Source organism: Macaca nemestrina, chromosome 5, assembly GCF_043159975.1.
Source record: "Macaca nemestrina isolate mMacNem1 chromosome 5, mMacNem.hap1, whole genome shotgun sequence".
In the NCBI taxonomy this organism is placed as follows: domain Eukaryota; kingdom Metazoa; phylum Chordata; class Mammalia; order Primates; family Cercopithecidae; genus Macaca; species Macaca nemestrina.
This window is the reverse complement of record NC_092129.1, coordinates 35575096-35602074: the sequence shown is the minus strand read 5'-3', so window position 1 is coordinate 35602074 and position 26979 is coordinate 35575096. Positions and strand designations below refer to the sequence as shown.

The window sequence follows — 26979 nt, the reverse complement described above, 5'->3', positions numbered from 1 at the left end:
GGTGGTGATGGACATAGGAATAGTAACTGAAATGTACAGGTAATTCCACTGGAAGATGACCCATTGGTTTAGCTAAAATTACTTACATTACATTAATACCATATTACGCTTCGAGAACATTTATATGTGTGTGAAAAAAATGGACTTTTTACACAAATTTTTATAACGCTAACTACAGAATGATAATTTGTTGTATATTGCAAAGTTATAGTTTTATTAAATATTTACTAAAGTGATCTGAAAGGAACTTTCAAAAATTAGGTTTTTAAACAGGCCACATTCATTGATTTTTTTTCTTTAAAAAACAATAAATATGGTATTTGACTCTAAATATTTTCTTGTTAATTTACTTAAATTCTACTCAATAGACATTTGTTGTATAATTCTAATATGAAATATCAGGTACTGACATGCCATGGGGAATGTGAAAATTAATGGGACATGGTCTTGCTCTTTAGGAGCTTAAAGTTTGTTTAGTTGGGCATATAGATAGGAATGGAAAATTTTAGTATGGACAGAATGTGATTTGTGTTACCCATCGTCGGTAGAAAATCAAATACAAGTAATTTCAATCTTTATTATAATCAACTTTAGGAGTAAGAATATGTTTATCACAGAAAGATGAGATCACTGTTTTTTATTCTCCAGTACTTATGTTGTACCCTATTGCTGGGGCTTTTTTCCTCAGTGGAAATAATCAAAAGCAACTTTTTAAGATAAAAGGGGTAAGAGTGGAGGTATACCTCCAGGCAGTTTAGCAGGTTTAGATTATAGGATCTTAAGAGAAAAATGTTAGAGGTTGAGAGTTGTTTTCTTACTATTTCCTACTTTTCTGCAGACTTGGCTGGGTTACTTCCTCTCCTCCAAACCGTCTGAGTGCAGACACTCCTTCCATTCTGACTACATTTGCTCTGCATCCATTAATAAGATAATACTGTTTCTTTTGATTCTCAGGGGCTTATCTCCAGCACAAGCTGATTCCCAGTTCTTAGAAAATGCAAAGAGGCTTTCCATGTACGGTGTTGACCTACATCATGCCAAGGTACTGTAAATGTAACGGGAAGTAGCATCATAGCAGTCTGTTGACTGAAGTGTTGAGAGGGCTCCAGTTTCAGGATAGCACAGCTTATTTTTGGGGAAAGGATATCTGCCTTCAGTTGAAGGTCTCTGGAATATTTCCTTGGTGACTAATTACAGGGTGTATGGTTGTGGGAGGGACCATGTATTCTCCCTCTACCACTTCTTTTCTCAGTCTTTTTAATTAATGCCCTTTCATAGGTACTTACTGTGACACACCTTATCAGCCTTTTTTTCTTTTTTTTTTTTTAAATTACCTCTTTTCCTGGTTTATTCTGCATCTCAGCTTCTGCTAGGCCAAGTGCTGTGTCTGTCCCAGTTCCCTCTCCCACCTTTGTCTTGGGAGAGGAGAGGAGACCTTAGCAACCATGAAAGAGCAAAAGCAGCATGGATAGGACCACTTTCCAAAACGCTTCTGTGTGATGAAGGAGCCCTAGAGTTGGTCTTTTCCGTATAGGTATGTTTTGTACTTTGTGAAAGATAATGTAGGCGGGCCCAGGCTCTGGGTGATAAAGCACCTTCAGTCTAATTTGAAAGGTGGTAAAAGAGTGGGACAATGGGGACATGGGAAGCCAATCATAATCCCGAACGAACACCATAATCCCAAAAGATCAAAATCTCAAAAATATAATGCTTGAAAAAATAATTTTAAAAGTTATTTAAAAGACATTTATTTACGTTTTTAAGGGGGGATTTGAGAAACATACAACAGACCTTCATAGACTACTTTACACGATAAATTAGGCAGTAGTAACATACATATTTTTGCAAGCATAAACATTCCGGTATACTAACGACAGTCACAGGGTATGAGTTATGAATAGACGAATCCTGTTCATAGAGAAATAAGTCAAAAGGTGAAATGTGTAACTGCACATTACTATAGTTGCTTGCCAGTAACAATATCACTTACTTCATGATTCTAGTTTAGATGATTATGTAGTGGGGAGAGTCAAGGAGGAGAATGACAGACAAGGTGAACTATGGATTTGGTTTTAAAAAAATATGTCCAGTGTCAACGTGTTCTTATGGTTGCCTGGTTTTAAAAGACCCTGCCAATCTGTAGGTGTTGTTTAGAAGCCCAGATTATATGATTTGAGAAATCTCGGAAAGCTCCCTAGGCCTCTGATTAATAATTCTTGCATTTGTGTTATTAATCATACTTCATATTTACAAAGCACTCTTTTTCTCCTCAGTGGCTTCCTTTATTTAAATATTTTTCTTTATTATAAAACTAATACATTCATCATAGAAAATAGAGACAAACAGAAGAAATTAAAGATCACGTAAATCTTTTCATGCAGAAATAAGCACTCTTAATACATTTTTTCTTCTTTTTTAGATCCCTGGTCACTTGAATTCACATGCCTTCTAAAAATGGGGCCATTCTATGAGCATCATTTTTGTTAGTTTTTTTTTTAACTTGGTACTATAAGATTTTTCTGTCAGTAAGTAGTCTCTGGCAGCAGCGTTTTTAACTACTAGATGCTGTATGCCCTTTGTTTTAAAAAGTACTTTCATACCGTCTCACTTCTTAGAAGTATACCATCTCATTTAAAGTTTGAATGTTTTTTAGTTTACAGCTACATAAAACAGTTCAGAGAATGACTTGTTTAAGGCTGTGTATTGTTAAACGGTCTATCTGCCTGATACCTTCTGATAAATTCTAGTAGGAGGTGAAACAGATTGTCTTAACACTCCAGTGTTTTTTAGATCGTTTTCTATATAATGGGGACGAGCTATGTTAGTCAAGAAACAGAAGTAGGGAGGAAGGAAAAAATAAGTTTGGGACCAAAATGACCTACCAAACCTCTCTTCCTCTAGACCCTGCCATTCTTGCCACATGTAAATCTTGCAGCTCTACTTTGTTGATCATTAGTTAGAAACCAATTAAGGTTTCAGGATTCTTGTTTTTAATGTTGTGTCTTAGAAAAGTAAGAAATTGTGGACTCTGTTCTAAGTATAATATTCTTTCTTGCTGTGTAGTTAGGAGCAGAACACTAAAAAAATTCAAGGTAACCTTCATTCTGTTTATCATCTGATAGACTCCTTAGATAATAGTTGATAAGCAAGATATTTGTGGCTTATTGAAAAGAATATATGTGGCAGTTTAAAAGAACTTTTCATATTTCATGTTGTTTAAAGTTTTGTGTCTTTTAAAATTTTTCATTGACTTAAAATCAGCTTTTTTTTTTAATTAGAATAGTTTGTAATGTCATATTCATGTTAGGATGAGTTGGAGAGTGTTAAATAAAAGGAATCTCAACAAAGGTGCAGAGAAACCATAAGAGAAGCAGGACACTGGTGGTAGCCCTGGGCTAATATCTGTAGCTATCCTACTCTGTCTGAAGGAGGGAGGGCAGAGTGGTTTCCAGAACTCCCAAGGAGAGACGTGTGGAGAAGACTGTTTTGCGGGGACCCATTGTCAGAGGGATACGGTCAGCCTGAGGTGACCACGTAGGGAGGGAATCTGGGTATTAAACACCCTGACCTCCCTTTCCTTCCTCTCCTGATCCTTTGCGAGAACTCTCTTTATACCAAACTCATTTGAAAGCCAGCCAACTCCATATGAGGCAGTGAGCAATGCAGAGGGGGTGCTTCTTTTCATTCGTTTATTTTTCTGATTTTGCTACCATGTGGCATAACTTACATATGAAGGATCTAGGCCCGCCTTTTCCTCTTTCATTTCCTACCCTTCATCTGTCGTTTCTATTCACACAAATACTGGTAATTCTAAAATAATTACATAGAACAACGAAAATCAACTGATTTACTTGAATCTGAGTTGTGTCTATTTTTAAGTCAGATAAAATAGTTTCCTTGTCCCATCCCAAGGTTGCTTCAGACTAGAGATGGCTCATTCAATGTTTCAAATGCGGGTTGCTTCCCCGCTGGTGGTGAGAACATGCCGTCTCAGGCAATCTTCTGCCTTGCTCCCTGTGGCCATGGGCAGCGATGGTTTTGGCAAACACACCATGGGGTCTGGTGCCAAGTTGCTTGGGCACCTGTGCCTGATTCACCCCAGCTTTTTAGTCTATTCCTAGAGAGAGTTGTGGCTGCCAAGATAAGGGTGAGTAAAGCAATCGATTGGATTTTTTAAAATGGCTCAAGTTGGTCTAATGTAATTTTATTTGTGTATATGAATTATTCCAGTGTCACAGCAGAGAAAGCAACTGGCATCAGTTAGCTAATACTATACTTTTATTTATGAAAAACTGATTTAAATGGTATAAAATGTTCTTAGTAATAAGACAGACAGAATGTCCTTTTATTAAATTGGGAGTTAGACTAAATATGGGGTTTGTTACAGCATTTTTTGTGAGAATTTGTTTCGTATTGTTTGTGATTTCTGAAAATGTGAATATCTTTGAGCAGTAGTCTTCAGTTTTACATATGTTGAATGAGAGCCAGTTCTCCTCTTAGAGATAAACAATAATTTGTATATTTTGAATACATGCATCTTAGATCTTCACTACTTGAAATGTGAGGAGACAGGTTTTCACTTTTGTCTGTAAATTTGTTTGGCTTTTAAAACATCTCCTTTAGGCCTGTGATTATTCTAGATTGTCATTGATTCCAAATTAAAGCTCTAGGAAAAGAAAACTATTAATAACTTCAAGAATAGTCTGCAGTCCTTTGAAACATGCCAGCCAAAGGAATGCCTAATGAGAACTGGATGTCGGCGTTCTAAGTTAATGAAAAACTGCTTGAATGAATTCAGAGATTTCAGCAGTGTCAGCCTGGAAGAGAAATTATCTGTGAGGGATTGGTGTTTTGCAAAATATTGGCATAATTTTAAGAGCTATTAGCTAGGGTAATCCATCTGAGGTAAATGCACCTAAAGGAAAATGGTTGAACACATCTTAGGGCAGGCCAACAGACTGTCCCTGAGGCTGGACTAGCCTACAGGGAAAGCTCATTTTGTTTCCCATATCTTCAGGATCTCTAGTTCTGCTTCCTTTCTTCTCTGTTAGCTCCTACAGTGGAGCTTGAGAACACATGCATGACGCCTTTTGAAGGACACCATGTCCTATAGTCACGTTGTCATAACTCTGGCAAATCACACCTGATCACTGAAGATGTATAAATTTAACATGTACGTGTGTGAGCCGTAGTTTTCATTAACGTACATACTGTCACTAAAATTTAAATACAAACCTGGTAAACTGGCATTCCTGATCATGATTTGAGGGAGCTAATTAGCTTCTTGATGTGTGTAACTTTCACAGCTCTAACCATGGTTAATTGGGTTATGCTTGGCAGGACTCAGAAGGTGTGGACATCAAGCTGGGCGTGTGTGCTAATGGACTTCTCATTTACAAAGACAGACTGCGAATCAATCGTTTTGCTTGGCCGAAAATCTTAAAAATTTCCTATAAACGCAGTAACTTCTATATTAAAGTCAGACCAGCAGAGGTAAGCAAAGACATTTCTGATCAGTTGTTCTTAGTCGGCCTCTTTACGACCATGAATTAAAAAATTCTTTCCTCAAATTTTAAGAAAATAAACTATTTATTCTTCCATTGTAAAAGGTCAAGGTTCTTAATGGTAAAATTGCAGTATATATATGTCTGGTCTGTTTTTTAAAAAAGCAACCATCATGCTTTTTACAGAAAAGAAAACGTGATAAGGTGTGGGCTTGTTTTTTTCTTGTTGAATCAATTAAGTTGTGATCATTAGGAAAGCAATAAAATGAGTTTCAGTGAACATTGAAGGTTAGTTGGTTTATGTGAGTAGTTGTTACTTGCTTTTTGTAGAAAATAGTATTGCAGTCTATGAAATTCATCTTTATATGATCATATTAGACATACAATATTTACCTTTTTTGAGAAGAATAATTGCTTCTAACAGGAACATCTGAATCCATGCTTTTCCATGACTTCTAGTCAGTTCTTAAGGAAATGTGCTGATTTGTTGTATGAATTTATTCCAGCTGGAACAGTTTGAGAGTACTATTGGATTCAAACTGCCCAACCACCGGGCAGCGAAAAGACTATGGAAAGTGTGCGTGGAGCATCATACTTTCTACAGGTAATTTTAGGAAAACAGCTCAGAAGCTGGGCATAATGGCACACGCCTGTAATTCCACTGACTCAGGAGGCTGAGGTGGGAGGATGGCTTGACCCCAGGAGTTTGAGGCCAGCCTGGGGAACATAGTGAGACTCCATCTCTCTTTTTTTCTAAGAAAGAAAGAAAACAGCTTGGTATTGCTTTTAGTAACCTCTGTGAATTAGGAGGTGGTAGTGGTGGGAAATGTGGCAGATGCATTCCCCCCCTGCCTTTGGACTCTTTTCTCCCCTCGCCTCTTCTCCTTTGTCTGCAGTCCCTCCCAGGTCCATTTCTGTCCATGCATTGTCATCATTCAGAACTGAGCTGCCCCTGCAGCTGTCTAACTGTACTTTCTGACTAACCACCTTTCCTTCCACCACAGCCACACTGCCTCATTCCTGCTGCCATTCTTGACTTTCCACTATCCCTCCTCTTAGGTTTCACTTTGATATTCTCATCAGCTGCCTCCTGACTTAACTTCTTTCCCAAACCAACTTGAACCCTGTGGTCTGCCTGCTTTGTCAGGAGTGTTATGACCGCCTCAAACTACTCTCCTCTTTGCACATTTACCTTGTCTGTCGGCTAGTCCTGGATTAGTCCTGTGTCCTGACCTCACCACTTTTGGACCTGTGCTGTCAAGTGCTACCTTAAATAGTACAATTGTTGTGACATATGCAGTTAGTCTATATAACAAAAAAATAGCACAACTGTATGGATCAGTGCTCTTACAGATAAATAATTTCCAGCATGAGCTGGATCCTCAGTGCTGCTAGGCAAGCAATTTGTCCTTTGACTTCCTTTGCCACTCCAAATGCTTATTGTCCTCGTGAGGCCCTAGGCACCCCTGCTTCCTCTTCTGATGCCCTCCACTGTGCCGGTCACTGAAAGTCAAAGCTGTGCGTCATGAGTGTTCTTGGTTTCATGCACCTTCCCTTCTTCCCTTTTATCTTTAATGAAGCATCGCCTCTCTCTCCTCCCATTCATTCTTTCACTCTTCTCCTGTCTCAAGGAGGAGATCATCATTCCTCTGCTTTGATCCCTCATTTCATGCCTCACAAATGAGGCAAAATTCACAAAATAATTTGTAAATTATTTATTCTCTAGTGGGTACCTTTAGCTTCTTTGGCCAATAAATATGTCCACATCTTGCTCTTTAAAAAATATGTCCACATCTTGCTCTTTAAAAAACAACAGCAAATATATATATATATTATATAAAATCTTTGATCATCTAGCCATCTTTAGCTTATATCTTTTCTCTTTTTATGCTTTTCTTCAAGGACATATTTTTTACATGAGTTTGCTTATCTTTGTTTTCTCCATTTCCTCAGTTTTCTATCACTGCAGTTTAGCTAGCTGTGTATCTAGATCCTTCACCTTTAAGGTTTTTGCTCTGGACCTACAGTCTAACACTGTTCTACCAAATACGAGCTGTGTGACCGTGGTACGTTACCAACCTCTCTGCTTCGCTTCCATCAGCCGTATGTGATAGTAATACTAGTATCTACCTCATAGGATTGTTTTGAAAATTAAATAAGATAACACATGAAACAACTTAGAACCGTTTCTGGCATATCATAAGATTTATCTTCACCATTATTATTATTATTAGTTTGGTACCATAGTTTGCTATTTTTAATGTGAATTATCAGCTGGCACAAATGATTATTTCTTGAAGTTAAATTGACTAGTGTCTATTTTTCAAGACTACTATGTTAATTTTTGAGGAGAAATATAGCTCATAAAATATACTTGAATCCCTCCGACTCAGTTACACTGATCATATAAATCTTTGAAAACTTTATAATTTTTCTTGGGTAGCCATAACAAATTTCTCCTCCAGACAGACAACCTGAGCCAGCTCATGTAAAGCTAGTAGATGACATTTATGACACAGGTCCAAACTGGGCAGACAGCAGCTTTCCCTGTCACATAATGATAAAAAAAAAAAAGCAATAATCTGTTTAGAAATGACAAGTGCTAGCATTCAAACATTTATTAGAGTCAGACACAGAATTGATTGCTTTATATCGTGGTAGTCTATTTCTCGCCCTAGGCAAGACAACTGATTTCTTAGAGATTGGTGCCTATGGAGGAGCACAGCAGCCAGGCATCTGAGCAGAGATGGGGGCCGGGCCGCCTGATTCTGAGACCTGTATTCCTCACCTGTGTGTTGTCCTCTTCTTGTATTCTTCTAGCAGGAGTTTCTGAGATGCATTAGTTGTGCAAAGCCTCAAGCCTCCTCATTTTTGCTAATGTACCATGGAATCCAATTTAAAAGTAGACCAATTTGCTCCTGCAAACTTTTGATATAATGGTTAACAAGAGCAGTTTTAAATTTTTAAACCTTGCATAACATTGCTTACAACACTGTAAAAAGAATATGTCTAACACAAAGGGCCAGTCCTACTTTGTAGATTGCTTTGAATCAGATCAGTGGAATTTATTCTGTTTCAGTTTATCATGAAAGGTACAAATGATTTCTTTAGAAAATTACAGTGGCTTGCAGATTGAAGCCATTAATCTATAAACACGTCTATTAATTGATAGCCAATCAGCTAGATTGATATTAGTGGAACAAGGATGTAATAATAAAACTGATACGACCCGGCACAGTGGCTCATGCCTGTAGTCCTACCATGTTGGGAGGCTGAGGCGGGTGGATCACAAGTTCAGGAGTTTGAGACCAGCCTGACCAACATGGTGAAACTGTGTCTCTACTTTTAAAAAGTACAAAAATTAGCTGGGCGTGGTGGCGTGTGCCTCTGTAATCCCAGCTATTCGAGGGGCTGAGCCAGGAGAATCACTTGAACCCAGCAGGTGGAGGTTGCAGTGAGCCGAGATTGCAACACTGTACTCCAGCCTGGGTGACAGAGCGAGACTCCTCAAAAAATGAAATGAAAGAAATAATGAAATGAAATGAAGTGAATAGAGCTGACACCCTTGCTTGGAGCATTTAATAGAGCCTGTTGCCATTCTAAGTGTTGTATATAATAGAGCCTGTTGCCATTCTAAGTGTTGTATATAATAGAGCCTGTTGCCATTCTAATCGTTGTATATAATAGAGCCTGTTGCCATTCTGAGTGTTGTATAGGGATTCCTTTTTTTTTTTTTTGCTTTATTGCAGAAGGCAATTTCTAAAAAAATTTTACAGAGGGTCTAGAAATACTTGAAATGATAGAGTTCTTTAAGAAATCACTCTTCCATAGTAAATGATAGGAAAAGTTTTGGTGGAATTCTTCATATTTTTGAATTGTCAACGAAAGTCTTCCTATTTAATCAATTAAGAGCTCTGAGATTGTGTTTCTGTTAAGATATTTATCAACTTTTGATCAAAGAGCACAAAATAATTTCAGTTGAACTCCCAAAAAGATTGCCCCATTTACTAAAAACATGCTTTTGTATAAGCCTGGGAATATTTGACATCAAGAAAGTTTGAGTTCATTCATTATGAACCCAGGGATTAAGCAGTAGAATTATGCTGGCAAGAAGGGATGTTAGCCATCTCTACAGATCCACTGTGTGGCGTGTTCATGGGAAAGAATCACTTAATGGAACAAATTCCTGAGTTAGATGTTTTCTCCCCAGGAGAAATAGGCATAAATATTAAGAATTACTAATGGTAATGGATTGTTACTTGGCGCTTATAGCTAGAAGCAAAAATTCAGACATGTGTTTATATAAATGATTTAAGCTAACACAAATAAATAACCTTTGATATACTGAGAACAGCTGTTTCTTTGCTAAGGTTGAGAAGAACATCATTCATGAATACATGAATGTGGATTTAATCATCATCATCATAAAGCTGTGGGTGTAGGAGGGTTTATAAATAATGTTCTTCAGAAAGTTTAGTTTTTGAGTAATCATACTTAAAATGAGATACGAAAGTACATAGCTTTAAAGTTTTTTTAAAAAAATTCATAAAATCTAATTTTGCTTCCCCTTTCTCTGTCTCTTTTTTTTCTCCTATAGACTTGTTTCTCCGGAGCAGCCACCAAAAGCCAAGTTCCTGACCTTGGGGTCCAAATTCCGCTATAGTGGCCGCACCCAAGCACAGACCCGCCAGGCCAGCACCCTCATAGATAGGCCAGCACCACACTTTGAGCGCACTTCTAGTAAACGGGTCTCCAGGAGTCTAGATGGAGGTAAACACATTTATGATAATTTTGATTTTCATTCATCTTTCTCTAATCCAGTGAGGTCAGAAAATGTTAATCCAGTTAATAAAGCCACCAGAAACACCCTACAGGGATAGCCATTTTTTCCCCGAGTAAATAAAATGCTATTACACCTACAAGAAAATAATTTTGTTGTGTTTTGGAGTTGTTACTGTTTTTTGAAGTTGTCATACTTTTTTCTTTTTTTCTTTTTTTTTTTTTTTTTAAACAGGTTGAACATTCCATATCTGAAAATCTGAAATACTCCAAAATCAGAAAGTCTTTGAGCACTGACATATGCTCTAAGGAAATGCTTATTGGAGCATTTCAGATTTCATATGTTCAGATTTGGGGTGTTCAGCTGCTAAGTATATATAAGGCATATTTCAAAATACAAAAAATACTAGATATCCACAACACTTCTGGTCCCAAACATTTCATATAAGGGATACTCAACCTGTATTGTCAGTGCACACAAATATTCGTTAAGAGTTCTCATTTATGAGATGTTGGACACGTTTGTTTTACTGATTTCTCTTGATCGTGATGTGTTTTATGTTCAATTTCCTGAACATGTTAATTAATGGGAAAATGTAATTCTAAGGGTTTTTTGGTATGGTAGCATATGAACCTTAATTCAGAGGAACATAAAACATTCCCTTCATCAGCAAATGTTCATGAGTGAAACAACTTACTGAAGCTTACCAAACTTTGCATCATATGAGAAAGCTTTAGTAGCTTCAAAGGCTTCATTTTAAATACAGCTTTTTGACAAAAAGTAAATATAATGTGTTTGTTCTTTAACCCAAGGGAAAATATGTATAAATGTGAATTTTTTTTTCTGTTAGAATTCTAATTAGATACAAATTGAAGTTTTTTTGTAAACTACACATGAAATAAGTTTTATATAAACTACACATGGAGAAAAAAATATATATATATATATAAATTATGTGGTCCAAAATGGGTTAAAAATAGGGTTTCTATAAAAGAGCTAAGGTTAAATTTATATTAGAATGCCTTATGAAGGAATATTCTTTCTTTGTAATAGAAAATGATTAGTATGGATAATTTTCTACCCAAAGAAACAGTTTTCCAACAGTTTTGGTTGATTGAACTAAAATATATACATGTATATATATAGATTTATAATAATACTAAATTTGAAAATTATATTTTAGTACTTATTAGCAGAAACCTTTTTCTTGTTTATTATAATTTTCTGAAATATAAACTCGAACAACTTATATTTTAAATAATTAGAGTAGAACAGGCAAGATAATGCTAACAGATGAAAAAAAAACTTTCTTAATAGTGAAGGATTCATATGCATTGCCTTCATCTGCTTTTGCTAGAAAAAAACTTGGAAAACAAATGCAGGTGGACACATAGAGATATTTGCCAGGATTTGTTGGTTGGGATTTTGGTATATAGTTATTAAATCCTGAAATGTATGAGGGGATGGTGAACTGTGCTTTAAACAAATTTCCAAAATTGTGGAAATGATTTAAATTCAGTTAATTATTAAGGTACTATAGCTGCTAAAGTATCATTTTAGCTCTTCAACAACTGAGCACTTTTCCAGCTAAATCTGAAAAATGTGCCAACCCATGTAAATATTTCACAAGTCTTGCCCCTTGCCACAGAGAATTTATACAAGTACTGAATAAATGCAGTCACTGTTGTTTAGTGCCCTGAGAGAAATCATTGCTCTTTCTGAACACTGTCTGTTTTCAGCATTTGTTTGAAACTATGAGGCTATATAACTCTTATATTGCAAAGTTTAGCATTTAAAAAGAGCAGTAAAACAGCATTTTCTTTGAGGTATACAAACTGTGCTCCAGGAAATCCACCATCTTGTATGGGCAGTTAGTGCAGAGGGTTATAGGAGGTCTGTATCTGAAAACAATGATTTTTACAAGTAAAAACAACAAACATGGCACAGTAATCCATTATTTTTCCCTTTGTGTTTTGGACACCGTAATTCATCAGATGGGTAAGTCATCAAAAGGATTATTGTGTTATTGTGAAAAATAGGAGGCTTTTAATGCCAATACATGACCAGACAGCCAGTGAACTCTTTGATTAGGGCTTATGTTCTCCGTTTTTTCCCCCCAAAGCAAAGCTAGGCTGTAACCTGGCACTGAGCTTTATTTTCTTTGCCACTCTTTATCAACATACCATTTGTTGTTGTAGTTGACATGTGTTGTATTTTCTTTTCCTGTTTACTTTGTAAGTGAGGCTAGAATGATTTAGGTATATAAGCCTCACTTTAAAGTTTGGCAAATTAAAATAAATCCTCTTACGATTACATGGCAAGTGAAAACCGGGATTCAATCTAAAGATCAAATATCAAAATGAAAATCAATGTAGAACACCTGTTTTAGGACAAGGCGTCTCCTCCGAGATTAGAAAATCAAACCCCAAAGAAGGCAAATCAGTCATTTGAGAGAACCAACAACCGAGATGCATTTGGGGGTTGAGGAACCAGTGATTTCCTGACGGTGGAAAGTATAATGAACAGGGACATGACTTAGATAGGATCATCAGCGAAGGAAGGCCTGTCGGAGGAAGAACCAGGTCGGTTGAGACATGAAGGATGAGAAGGAGGCAGCCAAGGAAAGGACAAGAGATATTTAAAAATAAAGCATTCCAGGTAGCAGAGGCAGCAACGATGAAGCTATAAGGCAAGGGAGAGCTGGATACAGTCCTGGAACAGAAAGAAGGCAAGTGTAGTCAGATCTTAGGAAGTGGCGGGAGAGGTAAGCCTGGGTCACGTCATACAGGGCCGTGGAGGCCATGGTGAAGAATGTGGATTTTATTTATTCCATGTGCTCTAGGAAACCATTGAAGGGTTTGTGTGGGTTTATGTGCACACAAGAGCACAGTGTTATCTTGTTTAAAAAAATCATTTGATGCAAGAGCGCAATTAGGTTGAGCGAGGAAGCAGGCAGGCTGGTTAGGAATGGCCCAGGTGAAAGCAATGGTGGTCTTCCCTTTTGTGGGAGTAGGCCAATTAGCCATTTGGTATCTTGGGCTCTGTGCCAGGGCCTACAATCTTCTCAGATGTTTAAGACCCGAATAAATGTATCGGCTCCAAAATACAAGAAACTGCATGCTGAAATTAATAAGTATTTAAAAGTATGCAAAGTCAGCATTTTGTCAACTTTATTTAATAACTTTTAATTTGATACTCATATTTTAATAGCATTACATTTGAAGCCATTTCTAGGTCAGATTTTTGCGTTTTGCAAAATTTCTGAGTATGTATAATAGGTGTGTAGAAATCATAATTGTAAGCAAAAGGATTAATCATAGCCATATACTTTCCAAGGGAAAATTATTTAAATCTTGTTAGAAGTTTTTTTTATTAGAAAACAAACCACTGGAGGCCAGGCACTGTGTGTCTCACACCTGTAACCACAGCACTTTGGGAGACCAAGGAGGGCAGATCACAAGGTCAGGAGTTTGAGACCAGTCTGACCAAAATGGTGAAACCTCATCTCTACTAAAAATACAAAAAATTAGCCAGGCATGGTGGTGCGTGCCTATAATCCCAGCTACTCAGGAGGCTGAGGCAGGAGAATATCTTGAACCCAGGAAACGGAGGTTGCAGTGAGCCGAGATCGCACCACTGCACTCCAGCCTGGGTGACAGAGCGAGACTGTCTCAAAAACAAAACAACAACAAAACTGCTAGAAAATAACTATACTTAATGTAAAATGCAAATTTATTCTAATGTTGACTGTGATTTGGTATGGGCATTCCAAGTATGAGTATTTAAGGGCTGGGAAAATCTCCCCACGTTGAGGTGGTAGAATTAGAAATGGGAAGAACTGGCCACATTTAGAAATATATGCAAGGACTTTGTTGGACTTGCTGGTGTTAAGGGGTGAAGGTAGAGTCCTGGAAGATGTCCATGTTCCCGGTTCAAGCAAATGGGAGCAAATATGAGAAGAGCATTTTGTGAAAAAAGCAGGACTGGGAAAGAATTAAGTTTTGGACAGGGCAGGTGAAGGCTGTGGATTGAGAGGTATTTTGGGATACATGTATTCAAAGTGCTTGCGGCCTCTCAAGTTCAGTATGGTAGCTCACACACAATCCTGCCCTCTAAGAGCTTGCAGTCTAAAGGTGTTTGTGTTGACCAGGCTTCCCTTGGGACATGGAAGCAGAGTAAACTTCATGGTGTCTGTAGAGTACTCTTTATGTAAAGTGAAATGACCTTGTGTAGTTCTGTTGTTTGGGGAGGAGCTACAGATGGACAGAAGTCCTGCCACCTACTACTCTGCCTTGCTAATGTTTGAGGTAGTCTTGGTTTGATCTGCAATATGACAGAATTTTCAATACAATATACATTTCTGCCTATCTCTAGGAGAGAAGAGAGCACAGGAGGGCCAGGTTTTCTGGGATGAGGGAGGTGTCTATGTATAGACTTACCATAGTTCATGTTGAGACATTGAGGAAGGGGATTAAAAAATAAAAAATACTGAATATAAATACAGAAGTTAAAATCCTTACAATTTACCTTTACTGTCTTTTATTTACTATTTTATCTTTTGAATAGTATTCAAATTAAAGTTTCCTTCATGGAGCAATTCTTAAAACTTGTTGGAGCAAATCATCTTAATAATTGCATAATCATTTGTTGCAATAGATAGATTCAGAAATAAATCAGAGGAGACCAAAGAGTTAAAATACTGCTTACCTCGTAATTCTGTTTGCCTTAACTCTGGTGTTTCAGCTGGTCTTAGAGCTCCTCCTACTGGCCGGTTCCATGATCTGACTATATCCTTCCAATACCTGTGATTTGAGACCCTGGTGTAGTTCAGTGCATTAAAACTCAGAATACTTTCAGAATTTGGTAAACGTTTAAAAATTTGTTTATTTTATATGGTAGGTATTTTCAGAGTTCAAGCAATGTCTCTGTTCCTGTTCACTGTTTATATGCTTCCTGTTTCTCTCTTTAAGGGGAAAATTTTCCATAAAGTTTACGATTCACATGTCCTAAAATAATCCAGAATTGTCACTCTTTACTAGCTCCGATTGGTGTCGTGGACCAAAGTCTTATGAAGGATTTTCCTGATGCTGCTGGGGAGATTTCAGCCTATGGCCCTGGAGTTGTCAGCATTGCTGTGGTACAAGATGGGGACGGCAGGAGGGAAGTAAGAAGCCCAGCTAAAGCCCCACATTTACAGCTCATTGAAGGAAAGGTATGGTAAATTCACACAGGTTGTGGTTTTAAACATTTACTTAACCTAGAGGCTATCTGTTGTATTTTCTGTTTCAGAAATCAAGTATTTAAAATCAGTTGTTCTATGTTCTCTGTTGGTCATTTCTGTTTTCAGATATGCATAGTGGTCTCTAACCTTTGTTTGATTGTGGTTCAAAGCAGAATATTTCAATGTAAATTATTTTAATGCAAGTAAGTAATTTATTGGCCTTTTTGACTGTCCTCATAATCACCTTATCTAATTGAGTCCCCAAAGTAGAAAAGCTATGATTATTTGAAATTTATTTTTGATTTGGTCCAAGTAAATTTTAAAATGTAGCTTCTTGATGGTTTTAATTATTGACTTGAATTTTTTGATATCACCAAAGATAATCTTTATAAACAAAGGTATTTTTCATTAATAATCTATAATTAATGAAATTCTTAAGAAAGGGTAATTGTTTTGTGAATAGAGAGTGAGAATATGGTGTGTTGCTTTTGGCTTTATCTTGTGCGTACACCATAGTGAAATGGAGAAGTAACCCATATTGTGTTCTCAAATGTGTCACTGTTATCTTTTGTTACCTTGGGCAGTAACATCACTTGAATATTGATTTGAGAAGCCTTTAAATTCAGATCTCTTTTCTACACAAAGTGACTTTTTTTTTTTTTTGCATGTAACATTGGAAGTAAGCACAGATAAAAACAAATGAATCCATCATATTGATTCATAGTGTTTTCTATTTTATTTTAATTTTTATTTTTTTGAGATGGAGTTTCCCTCTTGTTGCCCAGGCTGGAGTGCAATGGCTCGATCTCAGCTCACTGCAACCTCTGCCTCCCAGGTTCAAGCAATTCTCCTGCCTCAGCCTCCCAAGTAGCTGGGATTACAGGTGCCTACCACCAGGCCCAGCTAATTTTGTATTTTTAGTAGAGACAGGGTTTCGCCATGTTGGTCAGGCTCATCTTGATCTCCTGACCTCAAGTGATCTACCTATCTCAGTCTCCCAAAGTGCTGGGATTGCAGGTGTGAGCCACTGAGCCCGGCTGTATAGTGTTTTCTAAATTTTAACTTTCAAAATTTTAAAGACATAAATGTATAAAGACTTGCTAGATGACGTAGCTGCCAGTGCCTCAGGTATTGCTGCTCTGATAGCCTCTGAGGCCCAGCATGGAGAAGGTCTCAGAGACCAACCACCACATGGGCCCAGTCTCGTGCCACAAGGTCAAGTGCTACTTGTATAGCAAGTGACATCAAATCATCGACATTCCATTGTTAAAGAATTTGTGACTGTCATATGGAAAAATGATTTGGTTGGGAATTCATTTAAAAATAACAGAAATTGTGTCCAACAAGGTTTCTTTCAATTGCTGACAAGTTTTCAGGATAGTTTTTTTTAAATTTTTGCTAACAAGGCACCCAGGAGAGTGACTGCTTACATCAGAAACAGAAGAGCTCAGCATTTCAGAATATCTCTGTTCCATTTTGCCTAGTTAACTTGACATATCTTGTTATTTTCCTTAAACAATGAAAAAGGTCTTTTAAATTTTAAAGGAAATCCTGCTTGTCTTCGGCAAACAACTGGGTACCCTGGTATTTTTGCTAATGCTTTGAGTGTCTGTCAGCAACCAGGTTTAAAAGTAAATAATGCTGTTTGAGTTTCATGGGATTTATTTGCAATCAGTTTGAAAATAATTAAATGAGTCAATATGTATAAATTTTATGTGACACAAGTAGTCTAGTCTTTTTAAAAATGGGTCATTTAATTCATTTCTAACTACACTGTGTTAATATAATCCCTTCTTTAAAGTAAAAGTTTTCACTAACTACTCATTTTTTCTTTTGTCCTCTTTCTCTCTTGCATCTGTTTTTCCTTTGGTTGTATTCGTTGTGTAATTTCATATTCAATCATGGGTTTGCACTTGAGAATAGACTGTTTCCATATGCCCACCTTCACCTCTCATCCACCGTGCTTCATCTTTTTCCCCAAACCTATTGCCTGTCCCTGAAATGGACTTGCTTTCAGACATTTCAGAGGAAGACCCCTTTGGGGAGGCTGACCAGATCACACTAGACAGCTTAGAGCACCTTTCCACAGGTGAAACATCCGAGCAGGGGGATTCTGAAGTTGCTATGCCTGATTTGGTCTTGGATTCTGCCATAGCCCCTTCTCAGCCTGAATGCCCTTCTCCCATCCATGGGAAGACTCTTAAAGCAGCTGACAACAGTGATTCTGAGTTTGGTTACTTCTCCTTCAATTTCTCCAAATGTTTTCCCTCTGGCTTCCCCTCCCTTCTTGATGAAGATGGATATCTTGCTTTCCCCAGCCTCCCCAAGGTCTGGGTCTCCTTCCTCCCCGCTGGTGTGCAGCACTATGTCCCAATCACCTCCCCTTCATTCATTCCTTCCCTTATCCTCATCTTTGGGCTACTTCTGTCTGCTTCTCAGTCAGTTCCTTTTTCTCTTGCCTTTTCCCTTCCTCTGGCTCTATGCCTCTGCTGTCTGGAGGCTAAAGCCGCCTCCTTTAATGTTTCTTATGACTGTGACTTGAATGACAAACTAGAGGAAGAGGAAGTAGTTGCTGGCATGCCCACATAAGTTCAGTTTCTGGAGTCAACACAATACACTTTATCTTAAACCCTTCCTAACATAGAGTGTAAATGTGTGCATACATTTCACCACTGATTACCCTCAACATAGTAATACCTGCATATTTTCACACACACAATGTTTTAGTGCATGAGAAATAAGTGTAGACACTTCTCCTTCATTGATACCGTTGACCAGGTCCACACATTCTAAGTTTGGAGCAAAATTGTAGGATTATTTTACAAATATCTAGCTCAAACTAGATTTGTAACAGAAGGTGTGGGGGAGGAGGGAACCTGTATTGCCCATAACAATCCATACAGGGTCTCTCCATTTTGCAAACAGATATTAATGCTGTTCCTTTAGGATGGAACATTTTTGTTTTGATATAGAACTTAGGATGCAGTGGACATAACTGTTCTTGATGTATCTTAGTAGAAGTCCTTAGTACTATTATTTCTCTTGTTGGAAACCCAAATGTGTTCTTGCATCTATGAGGATGTATCTGTAACCTTTACTCCTGATATTAGTAAGTCTCATCTCAAAAGCTCCTTATCTCCCTATTATTGTAGTATTTGGAGACCAGATGAATTTTAGCTAGTTTTTTTTTCTAACCTTAAATTATGTAATTATATATAAGAGTCACTGTAGGGTATTTTATAAGGAAGGTACTATTCTATTGTCTTTAACAAATGTATGTGAGAAGTAACACATGGCTTTTTTTTGAATATTTAGACTATATTACACTAAGATTGGGCCTCTTAGTGCTCCTTTATTTAAATAGGTGTTTGGTTTGAGGATTTTTACCCCTATATAAGGCACATTTTTTTTAAGTATCCTACCTCTGTGCTACTAAGTCAGCATTAACATGTACAATATATTTTTGATTATTTTGTTAAATGTGGCCTGGTGATTTAGTGCCTCATATTCTGTGGACACTACCACTACACAGAGTAAATGACAAAATTTAGAGCAAACGTAAAGAAAAATGTAAAGATAATGCAGTGAGTATGCATTGTAGGAGAAACCACAATTGTTAAAAAGTTTACCTGAGGAATATCAAAGATCAACATTTTAGGGAATTAAGTGTTGACCAAGGAGTTGGAAGATGTTTCTTAACAGATGATTGAATGTCTCATTTTTCACATCTGATAAAGACTCTGAGCTCCTTGCTTACCTCTGAAAAATACTATGAGTGGTTAAAAAGGAAAACCTTTTGAACTCTCAGATTTAACGCTATCATCCTAATAAAGAAGGAAAAGGATATATATTAGGAATTAACCTGTAAAGGTTAAATGATTTGCCTTTGATAAGGGAGTCAATATTTGTATTCTCACCATTTTTTCCATTGAGTCAAAATTCAGTCAGTGCTTGTTAGTTTTAAACTTCTACATTCATTCTTTTGAATCATCAGATATTGAGAAATGTCCAACTATGAAAAGCTGTTCTTGTTTAAAGAATTTTATGTAAGTGGTTATATTTCAAAGATTATTTTTAAATACCCACCATTTTAATATGAAACTAGTTAAACAAGCCAATCCCCCACCCCCAGCCAGGAAAGAAATCCATATTTAACAAACTGAATCATAGGTTGAACATTTGTTCACCAATATAAAGCTAAAAACAAATTTAACATCATTATGCTTTACCCCATCACTAGTTGCTTTAGACATTTCAAATTAGAACAGATTGAATTATGCCATTTTTGCACTCTCATATTTTTGTTCCTGAGTACAAAATATTCAAAAGCAGAGCATAATCTAGGGACTGAGAAAGAGTGAAGCTTCCATCCTCCATTCCACCTTTGCAAAGGATCATTTCCATCATTGGTACAACACTGTAGGTGAAGAAAGACCAAAGTGGCTTAATACGCTGCATCTTCTGAGGGCCTCCCAATAAAGGTTGGTAACACTGGTTCACCATTTAAGTTCAAATACAACTTCTTTGCACTGATGGTAGAGTTTCCACTAATACTCCCCTTCTTTCTGGCCGTTTGCTGTGTGACTTTTCAGGCGAAGATGGAAGAAGAGGAAACACAGCTGGAAGAGGTGGCTGAGTTTTCCCTAAAGTTAAACATCTCATGGCTGCTGCCTGCCATTAGTATTGTGGGGGGAGGGTCCACGCTCAGGGTTTATTTGTGAGTTGTGCTTGTTGTGGCTTTAAGTTCATAAGATTTGTATTCCTCTTTTATTTTAATGTCTTAGACTGTCGAACTCTGGGTCATTTTGGTGCTTGCTGATTGATACACTTATGTTTATTTGCCTTTTCCCCCCTGTGTGTGATTTAATTTCACAGAAAAATTCCTTGAGAGTAGAAGGGGATAATATTTATGTCAGACATAGCAATTTAATGTTGGAGGTTTGTATAATCTAAGAAAACAACTCTGTCGTAATGGCTGCCCGGCTGCTGTGGACGGGAGGTCACGCCTAGGCTGGCCGGCAATGTTCTTCGAGCACGGTGCATGCAGTGCATGGGGGAATTCAACTTGGGAGTGCATGTTACCAGCCTGATGGTGTTCCTTTCAGGTGGCTTAGGCAGGACTGTATCTACTAGAAGTTCTCAAAGTGACAAGTGGGAAAAAAAAAAGTTTAGTCAAATGAATCAAGTTTTTATCCAGTACTTTTGAAGTTGTTCTACAAGTAAACCTATTCTCTCCTAAAGGGTTAACTCTAGGGCATCAACCTGAAGTAACACAGTCTCATCCTTAATATATATTAACCAGAACAGAGATTTGTTTATTGATCTGGCATTAAGTCATTTGACTCTTGATCTTGATCTATGCCCACTTTTTTTGTTTTTTTTTTTTTTTGGTTAAAATCCGTGATTGGGAATGTGGTCCACTTTCAGTATTCTGTTTCAGAATATGCTAATTAATGGAATTATTTTAATTAGAACAAGCAAAAGTGAGAGAGAAGGAAAGGAGGAAAAGAAAGCCCAATCACCCAATTAGGAATGTAAAATATGTTCCCCATGTCACATGAGAACATTTTTTTTCCCCTTCTTATTTTACAGTAGTATGTGGCAATGTATTCAATGGAGAACTGCAGCTCTCAGTAATCTGACTAATCTGTTTGGTTGCTTTTGGCAGCTTGATAACTGATGGAAATATACTTTTGCTTAACTTACTAAAATGCTGTACAGTGTAATAAGTAACATTGCTTTCAACCAATGCAAGAAATGTGCCTGATCTCAAGCCATAGTCATTTTTCCATGCCATGCAAAGATTTTTAGATTTTCATGAGTTTTTGCAAATGGCTATAGAAGCTCATAGATGAGCTACTATGCTTGTGCATGAATATGGAATATCTAATTTTATTGGTTGCATGACCTGCTCCTTAAAGTGGGATGAAAGCTATAATCCACAGGTGGCCCTATGATTTTTGAAATATAAATAAATACTTAAAATTTGGTTAAAACCATTTCCTGAACACTAATTACCTTTTATTCCCACAAATACTATTTATCAGAGCCAGTCAGAAAAATTTCCACAAATACCATTTAATGGGGCCTCTCCCATGAAAATGAACCTGGTAGTTTTTCTTGCATATTTGTCTGGATAAGGACCATCTGGCAATTGCGGAGGCTAGACCCCACTTTTGTGCTTGGCAAGTACATGAGACCAGTCTGTGGTTCATTTTTTTTTTATAAAGAGGCTAAACAGAAGCAGCCTCTGGAAGCAGTAGTTTTTATTCCTTAAGAATTAAAAGCCACCACTGGAATTTCCTGAAAACAAACACACAAAAAAATCCTTGACTTTTCCAGTTGGGGGATGAGTCTGGTCTGGCTTTTTCTTCCAGCCACTGTGCTTCAGAGTCTCTACCTTTCTCTATTTTGTACTTGATTTACGATGTTTACAGAATGCAATTTTATGAGTAGTCCTAATCAGAAAGGTAAATTTGCCGGAACAAAGTCATAGTCTGAATTTCAAATCCAGGTACTGGAAGGAAGTGTTATTAGCCATTTTGATGATCAGTTCCATGTCATCTTTCTAATAATGTAAATAATTATTCCTTTAAAAATCCTAAACAGAGAAGAAATCAGAATCCTTTAAAATGTAAATCATTGAAGAAGTACGCATTGACTTTATTTTCAAATTTTGATGAATTCATGAACTTATTCATAGATAATAATATGGCTTTAGAGACTTGGCATTTTTCTTGCTTTACTATGGTTTTTTTAAATCATAAGTTTGCTTTGTCTTATTTTTTGGTTTTATTTTTGTCCTACTGGGTTTTTTCCTTTTGGATTTTTTTCCCCCCTTTGTTACGTTACATATTGCTAGGAACTGGATAAGGCCCAGGAGGACATACTGAAACATCAGGCTAGCATTAGTGAACTCAAGCGCAATTTTATGGAATCCACACCTGAGCCGCGCCCTAATGAATGGGAAAAACGACGTATCACACCTCTGTCCCTACAGACACAAGGGGTATGTCATTAGCTATTTGTTGGCTCTGTCTTACTCCAGTTGTTCAATAAAACTTAAATTGTTAATCTCCTATGTTGATTCTAGGGAAGTTATAAAATGTTCCCATTTAATTATTTTTATGTAATTACTAACAATTTTTTAAATACTAAATATTTATTAACAGTGTAATAGTTATTGGCCTAGTTCTTAGGTAAATTGCATGAGTTTCAAAATACTTTTGAAATAGTTTCAGGATAATTTCGCTATTTTACTCAGGTAAATTGGTAGTAGTAATGAATTGTTATATAGGACAATTTAGAAACTAACATACTGTATTTAATAAGCTTTTTAGTTACTGATATCTGAAATAGGGAAATTTACTTAATATAAATAAATAAATAATAAATAAAGGACTATAGACTATCTCTAGAGTGGTTTAAGGTTATTACTGTGAGGAAAATGAGTTTAACTTAGCTTTAAAGACTGATGAGCCCTGTTGAAAACTTGAAAAATATTATACATGATACAACTTAATATTGAAACTTCCTAGTAAGGAAATGTTAGAATTGTGTTTTTAAAATGGTTTTTCAATCATAACATTTCTCCTCACTTACTCTATTTCTTTTCATGGTTTACTTCTCCCCACCACTGGTATGAGTACATATTGCCTTCAGGATATATTCTCAATATATTTCTCCATTCGTTGTGCCTGTATGATTCTTCCAAATCCCTCCTCTTACTGACCAAGAATTTCCATGGGCTCATTTATCATACTTGAGCAGACAGTGATCATACTATATTTAATCTGTAGTTTAAAAAATGGTATAAAGATGTTACCCTACAATTTCATCTTTTTCCTTTCAGCATCAAGTCTGACTTGAATGTCGCCAAATTGTAGACATTGATTTAGATATTCTACTGCTATTTTTATTCACCTTTCCTTAAAAAGAAAAGCTGTTAGTTGCTTTAAATTTCTAAGTTTGTGCCATTGAAAAAGAAAGCTCTTTAAGAACAGATGAGCAAAAAGAATTGCTGAACTGAAACACAGAACTTTTGAAAATATTAAGACATGCATGGTAGAGTCTTATGAAGTTGGATACAACTTCAGTTCTTAGTTTCAGATTTTTCTGAAGATGATAAAAAATGTCAATTTCAGTAGTCCATTCGAGAATGTTGTGTTTTCTGGAGGTGTCTGATGCCATGCCAAGGCTTTCACCTTCCATTATGTGCCGCTTCTCTTGGTGTGTGTCATTGGCCCACACAGGGTCAGTGTTTTATGTTTGTGTTGCTATAGGTGTAATGTATGTGTCTTATTTGTTGATTATGTCTATTGTTTAAAACAATAGAGAAAAGGAGACCATCTTTTCAAGGATATTTTATCCGTGAAGGAGAAGTACCTGATGCCGACAACACGGACAGTTGAAGAAAAAGCTCAGGAGACGGACAAGGTGTTCACCTTGCACCCTTGGATCTACTCTTGCTTTTTCCCCTTTTCCTTTTGTTTCTATCCACAGCCATAAGATTTCTTTTTTCCTGTGTGTCATACTAAAATTTTTTTGAAATGATTTTTGAGCATTTAAAAAGTTAAATCCCCTGTGTATAGAAGCATAGGATTGTTGGATGAGAAATACCATGTTGCAGAAGCACTTGAAAAGTCAAAATTTGAAATACAGAAACATCCACCAATTTAGGTGATAAGTGATTCCTAATTTGATGTATGTGGCTGACAGTCGGGAAACTGATTTCATGTGAAAATGCACTGTTTGTACAATACTTAAACGCAGGCTGTGTTGTTAAAATAACCACGTATGTACCTTAGATTATGAGTTTACTAATTACATATGGAAACCTTTTGAGTTTTCATTTGTAAGATTTTTAATGGGAACAAAGATTTTGATGCACCATAGCAGCCCCTCATCTCTCTCTCTGCTCCTGCATGTGTGACATTTCTGACATTGGTGAGGAAGTTCGCTTTCCATTGCCTTTACATCCTCATTCTTCTCTTTCTACTGATTTTACTTAGTCAGGTGGTCAGTCTATTTGCTGGGACTAGAGAGCTTGGAGTCTAGTGGAGGAGACATGGAAATTGTTAATTAGAAAAGTGTCCCTTTTTTTTTTTGAGATGCAGTCTTGCACTTTCGCCCGGGTTGGAGTGCAATGGCGCCATCTCGGCTCACTGCAACCTCTGCCTCCTGGGTTCAAGCAACTCTCCTGTCTAGCTGGGATTACAGGTGCCCGCCACCATGTCTGGCTAATTTTTTGTGTGTTTTTAGTTGAGACGGGATTTCACTATGTTGACCAGGCTTGTCTTGGACTCCTGACCACGTGATCTGCCCTTTTCAGTCTCCCAAAGTGCTGGGGATTACAGGCGTGAGCCACCACACCCGGCCAATGATTAGAAAATTTTCTAATTGGTACTTAGAAAGTTTCAGACACTAAGAAGTAAATGTTAAGAAGGTGAAATACAGTGTTGTGTTAGGAGGGGATTAGGAAGACGGTTTTGTCATTGTGGTCAGGAGGAGATGGCATTTGAGTTGAAACCTTAATGATGACCAGGTGGACATGTGAAAATGTATCCACGTGTAAGGAAGAGCCACAACACAGGAACTGAAAGACCAAATGACATGGGCCTGGTGAGCATGGGGCAGCATGAAGGAAGGAAAATTCAAAGAGGTTAGACCCTAGGTCATATCACGGTCTTAAAGACCATGCTAACAGTTTGGAATTGTACAATAGGAGTGATTGGAAAGCATTGGAGAGTTTGAAGGTGAGTAGTGGCAGAATCCCACCTGTGTCTGACAGGCGTCCCCCTGGCACTGGATGAGGAATAGATTATAGGGGCTGTGAATGAGAGCAGAGATTATTAATAAGGAAACAGTGATTCCCTTCCACAAAGTAGATTCTATTAATTAGTAGAGAGTATTTATCAGAACACATAGTGGGGTTGGGGAAGGAGGCAAAATAAGTAGAAATAAGGAGTTTGTGGTCTAGTTGAGATGAAATATTTTCAGAACATTGCAAAGGAGAAAGACAATGTCATGAAGCTAAACCAAGTGACATATTTATATACTTTGAAGGTTAGCCTGAAACCAAAGCGAATTAGACTCCATGTGTACAATGAGGACTTTAATATCACATGCTTTGAAATATTACGTATTTGTGATAACCTGTCCTCCAGAAGCATCTCATGTTTTAGGAATGTACAGTATAAAATATCTTGTCATAGAAGTCACATTAAAGTAATGTTAATGTGAAATTTAAATCTGGAAAAGCCCCCAAATGGTTTATCTGTACTTGAAGTTACTAGTTTTTCTGTTCTTTTCCTCCAATATATGCAGGAAAATACGTACTTTTTTGACATACATATAGATTGTTCTTATTACAATCGTCCATCCGTTTGCCCAACAAACATTTATCGACCACCTACATTGTATCTTTTTTTTTTCTTCAAATAACATACTACTATTAGTTGAAAGTATATGAGCATTTGTCTACTGGAGTGTTTTGACTTTACTGGAGTACCTTTTCAATTTCTGTCTTTGTCGTATCTTCATTTTACTGTTAATTCTGCAGGAGTTCTCCTTTATCTTTGAATTGTAATTCTTACTGAAAGTAAAATTTAAAAAATTATGCATAAGTATATAATTTGACAGTTTTTCTAAATTTCTATAATATGGATTTTTATAGTTTTTTAAAAAAAGCATTAATAGTTTCTTTAAAAAAAAATTGAATTTCCAAAGTGGCTGTAGTTTGAATTTGAACAATTTTGAGAGTAGAGCAGAAAATTGGAAACCAAGTCATTTAATCTTTGATGGGTAAATAACTATTATAAATTTCTTAAAGCTTTTACCTGGTTAGTGAATTATTTATAAACTGAAGTGCATTGGTAGTTATACCCATTGATAGCATTGTCACTATTCACTTATAATCTGATATGAGAATGGAGTGAAGTTACAGTTGGAAGACCAGAGCTTGTGTTGAACTCTGAACATACCTATGGGAAAGCATGATATTTAGGGCAAAAACATAAACAGCTTAAGAATGGAGTTTTGTAAAATATTTACCTTTGGTTCTAATTTGTGTCTGTGTCACTAGATAATAGACTTGGTCTGGTGAAAAAAAAATAGACTAAATAAAATACTTTGATAAAAACAAAAACTATTGTAATCCTCTTAACGTGTTGTACAAATTATGATGACTTAAATTTGCATAGACTATTCTCTCCCGAGTCTAAGAGATTTTATACATTGAGTTGTAAGGTACTTTTGAAGGTATATCATTGAATAATGAAATGTGTGGCATTTCTTTAAGCTCACCAGTGATCTCTCACTGGGAAGGGCACCCTACCCATCCCCACTTCCCCTAGGGATGGTGTAATCATAGAGATGGTAATGAAGCTAAATCAGTCCAGAAGCTTTTTTCTCTGCTGAATATTGCAAGTGCCTACTCACCTCACTCTCCTCACCTGACTGTCTGCACTCCTCAC

General features: G+C 36.9%; 1 protein-coding gene across 33 annotated transcripts in view; it reads left to right on the top strand.

The window, feature by feature from the left end:
- LOC105465604 (erythrocyte membrane protein band 4.1 like 2) overlaps positions 1–26979 on the top strand; it is a 227147-nt gene that overhangs the window by 165932 nt on the left and 34236 nt on the right. For 14 of the 33 annotated variants that reach the window (XM_011714122.2, XM_011714129.2, XM_011714121.2 and 11 more), the window contains exons 8-14: positions 955–1042; positions 5341–5493; positions 6011–6108; positions 10102–10274; positions 15324–15496; positions 20381–20443; positions 22368–22514. In XM_011714122.2, coding sequence (XP_011712424.2) covers positions 955–1042; positions 5341–5493; positions 6011–6108; positions 10102–10274; positions 15324–15496; positions 20381–20443; positions 22368–22514 — 895 coding nt within the window. Of the gene's footprint in view, positions 1–954; positions 1043–5340; positions 5494–6010; positions 6109–10101; positions 10275–15323; positions 15497–20380; positions 20444–22367; positions 22515–23839; positions 23942–26979 lie in introns of all 33 variants that reach the window. The other 19 variants (XM_011714133.3, XM_024787870.2, XM_011714131.3 and 16 more) reach the window with 2 other exon arrangements.